The following is a 4415-nucleotide window of genomic DNA, read 5'->3' on the forward strand; positions in this document are numbered from 1 at the left end:
TGCCCTTCTTTGTATCTTTTTTACCCTTTTTATCATCTTTTTTCGGACCTGCTTTTTCATCTTCAGATTCTGCCAGTGAATCCTTGCCCTTCTTTGTATCTTTTTTACCCTTTTTATCATCTTTCTTCGGACCTGGTTTTTCATCTTCAGATTCTGTAGGTGAATCCTTGCTCTTCTTTGTATCTTTTTTACCTTTTTTGTCATCTTTCTTTGAACCTGGTTTTTCATCTTCAGATTCTGTGCCTGAATCCTTGCCCGTCTTTGACCCTTTTTTGTCTTTTTTTGAATCTGTTTTTCCAGTGTCTTTTTCATCTTTAGTTCCTTTACTTATATCTTTTTCTTTCTTTGAATCTTTCTTACCCTTTTTCACTTCGTCTTCTGAATCTGATGTGTCCTTTACTTTCTTGACTTCTTTACCTTTCTTGCCTGTTTCTGGAGATAAAGGTTTCTCTAAATCTGCTTTTTTAGAATCCTTTATGGTGGAGAGAGTTGGTTGTTGTGGGGGCTGCCTCCTGGCAGCTAAATAAACAGATGGTCTCTCAGAAATTCTCATTAAAGAACGATGCATCCATAATGGCTGTGTATGACCTCTTAATTTTTCACCATCAATTTTCTGAAATATTGGTTATAATGATGAAAACTTGTGGTGAGTTACACAGTTTTTACTAACAGATACCAAATATATATTAAATTCTACTATAAAAAAGATTTTAGATTTTGATAAGTGGATCAATTATAGATTTTATACTTTGTTCTGCTTTTTAAATTTATCTTCTTTTAAACTAATGAATAAGCATGTCTCATTTGGGACCTACTTTCAATTTAGGGGATCTTCATAACTTTCTCAAGATTTTGTGTTAAAATTGGTAGAAGCCTCTATTAATTCATGGCATATCAGAACCTCTCTTCATAATCTAGAGAGGTTTTATGTGGCTTATTTTTTTTTAAACTGTGCGTTCTTGAGCATTATTGGGATAACTTGTCTATCCTCCATTTCTAGACTAACTGAGAAACTATTTATTCTTTAATATCTAATACAGGTTGAGTATCCTTTATCCAAAATTCATAGAAGAAAAAGTGTTTCAAATTTCAGACTATTTTGGAATTTGCAATATTTGCATATAGACAATGAGACATCTTGGGGATAGGACCCAAGTCTAAACACAAAATTTATTTATGTTTTATGTACACCTTATACACATACTCTGTGGGTAATATTTTACAATGTTTTACATAATTTTGTGTATGAAATAAAGTTTGTATACCTTAAACTATCTGAAAACACAAAAGGCCAGGTGTAAAATTTTCCATTTCTGGCATAATGTTGCTGCTCAAAGACTTTTGAAGTGTGGAGCATATTAGAGTTTTGATTTTTGGATTAGGAATGCTCAAACTGTAGTTTCAGGTTCAGGCACATTTTGGTCTCTATTATCACTTTCAAGGTCTCTGAAAGTTAGAATACTGTCATTAATGGTAAAAGCCTGAAACTTTTCTTCCTTAGCAGGATATAACTTTAGTATCATCAGATAGGTAACTGAAATAATAAAATCTGTAACATTCAGTGCATGTTAATTTGAGAGGAAAGATATATTGTATTTTTAACACCTAACCAAATATTTGCAAAAACTAAGTGGCAAAAATAGTTAATTTTGATAAAAATGTTAACCAAGAAAAAGGGAAAATAAATTCAGTAACAAATAAAAAAGAAGGAGAAAAAAGAACCTTGATCACTACTAATGGGATACACTTCCTAAAACAAACAAGAGTTGATGATACATTTATTTTGTGAAAGCTTTTCTTTGGACACTTTCAGATCCCATGGTGACTCCATAAACATTGGGATATATTTATCTTCCAATGCTCAGAATCCTGACTGTGTTACAGGAGCTGAGGAAATATTAAAACTTCATCAATGTATAATGTAATTCCATTACTCTAATGAGGGGGTTTCACATTCTATAATATAATGGGGTAACTGAACAAATAGTGAATATAAACTAAGAGGGGCAATTTTATATAATGGAATGCAAATAAAATATATCTACTTTCTCCAAGTAATAGAATTTGAATTAGTTTTAACTGTCCTGTCTAATGTCCTGTCTAATGTGGCATTTAACAGCTGCGTGTGAATTTACTTTAACTAAGTTTAATTTAAATGTAAAATTTAATTCCTCGGTTGTACTAATCTAATTTCAAGTGTTCAATACCACATTGGACTGCAAATATATAAAATATGTTCATAATCTCAGAAATCTTGTTGGTCAGCTGTGATTTATAATACATATAATGATACATGATTTTACAGGCTTATTTGTAATAAGTTATTGCTTATTATTAATAATTATAATTACCTCTTATAACTATAATTTCTTACTGTCATTAACACATGACTACTAATTACTAATAAATATATAATCTTTTAAATACTTACAGGAACTGTATCATCTCTTAGTTGGGAAGGTCTTGATCTCCTTCTTTTTCCTGGCCGCTGTGGTTTGGGAAATGCCAGAGCAAAGTGTTGCTGATTCCATGATTTTTTGCTTAATTCACTAACTAAAATATAAAAGGTAAATCATACACTTTGGAGTAAATAGTTAGAATTTTATCAGAACAGCAACAACAGTAAGTGTGATACATATTATGGAAACAAAAATTCAAATTATGGCTTCATTGCTTTGGTAATATTTAATTTTTTATCAATATGAGAAAATAATTGATTTTTCTATTTTGACCAGTTTTTCAGATAACTATATAAAGTAGTCATTGTGAGTGAAGCTAATACAGTCTATAATATAAATGGAAAGAAACAGTTTTACTGCTTCCTTTTATATATAAGTATGTATATATATTATATAACATTATATATATATACATATATATGTGTGTGTGTGTGTGTGTGTGTGTGTGTGTGTATATATATATTTATCTCTTACAACCTAGGTTTTTGCTTTATGCTGTGTTGGTTCAAATATAATTCTATTGAGAACAGAACATATGCTAACTACTTCTGCAGTCTTCAAAGTACTTAGCTTGGCTGACATACACTGTTCAGTAAATAAATGATTTGATCTAAGTGTTAAGGCTTAAGATCCCCTTAGTTAGTAATCAATTTCCAAGCTACATGAGTAAGAGGCAACCATAGTTAATGAAGAAACTTGACAAATAAAAAATCTACAGAGTAATGAGGAGGGTGAAATTACCTAGAGATTGTAGTAGAAATGATTAAGTATATTTAAATTACCAGTGAAAGATATCACTGTATGCAAATATTTTCATATTACTGTGTGTAAGAAAAAATAGACTGATTCCGTGACTCTCCAAAAACGATATCAGAATCAATGGAAAAAATATACAAATAAAAACCATACTTAAGTTCAATGTATGAGGGGAAACCACGCTATATGGTAAGTCTTTTTACATCAGATAAATATGCCTTGTCTGGTAATAAAATGTTTTTTCCAATTATAGGCCAAAACAATCTATCAGGAATATAGTGACATAGGTGTTCTGACATAGGTGTTAAGTTTTTTATCCAATTTTTACATTGCTTTTCTTTAAACAGTAAGATTATCTCGTTATATGATTTCTAACATGTAAACATATCCAACATTATGCTGCTGAACATATTTGCTTAATCTCTTTAAATTTAAAACAAAACAAAGCACATTTAGAAAGTGTTTACTGAGCTCACGAGATGATTTCTTAAGAAAAAAAGTTGATTATTAATTTTATTTCATGGTAGTTTTTGCTTCATCACTTGCTTCTACATATAATCATGCATGTTTTACAATAAATATTAAACTCTTTCTTACCTGGAATGTAATTATCATATGCCCCAAAATTTATTTTTTGGCTATTAAAATAAAAAAAAAAGGTTTTAATTAATTAATACAAAATCACTCTATTTAATGGTCACTAATATACATAAGCACTTGCCACCAACAACGAGAGAAATATTCTGTATTCTAAGATTTCCATTATCATGTAAGATTGCTTTATCCCCAGGATATTAAAGGCGAACAGATGTGTGGTCAGACTCCAACAGAACTAAACCATGGTGGAGCTATATATTTAATGTATGGTACAGTAGAACCATTGTTGACAATATGTGTGTGTAAATAGATAGATTCAACTCATCAGCTTGCAGCATCTGAAATATATACTTTTTTTAAAGTCACGAAGTCATGTTTCAGTTATTTTTCTTACCTCATGCTCCAAATTCTTTTGCAATTAAATTTGAACCAAAGTATCACTTTGCAAACACTATGTTTAAGTAAAAGTGGATTTTCAAAATATTCTTAGAATTGAACCAAATCTAAGTCGTTAAATAATATGTGTGTGTGTGTGTGTATGTTTCAGTGTATACTATTAGTATTATATGGAATTTTATTGTTTTTGTTCTCTAAGGAAATCTG

The 4415-nt window shown here is 30.1% G+C and overlaps 1 protein-coding gene across 1 annotated transcript in view; it reads right to left on the reverse strand.

The window, feature by feature from the left end:
* CYLC2 (cylicin, basic protein of sperm head cytoskeleton 2) overlaps positions 1-4211 on the reverse strand; it is a 5080-nt gene extending 869 nt beyond the window's left edge. Inside the window, exons 1-4 of the mRNA XM_008567253.1 lie at positions 4207-4211; positions 3813-3856; positions 2432-2553; positions 25-613 (exon numbers count right to left, since the gene is read on the reverse strand). Coding sequence (XP_008565475.1) covers positions 25-613; positions 2432-2553; positions 3813-3856; positions 4207-4211 — 760 coding nt within the window. The remainder of the gene's footprint in view (positions 1-24; positions 614-2431; positions 2554-3812; positions 3857-4206) is intronic.
* Between the last annotated feature and the right edge of the window lie 204 nt (positions 4212-4415).

Source organism: Galeopterus variegatus, unplaced genomic scaffold (assembly GCF_000696425.1).
Source record: "Galeopterus variegatus unplaced genomic scaffold, G_variegatus-3.0.2 Scaffold306, whole genome shotgun sequence".
Classification (NCBI taxonomy): domain Eukaryota; kingdom Metazoa; phylum Chordata; class Mammalia; order Dermoptera; family Cynocephalidae; genus Galeopterus; species Galeopterus variegatus.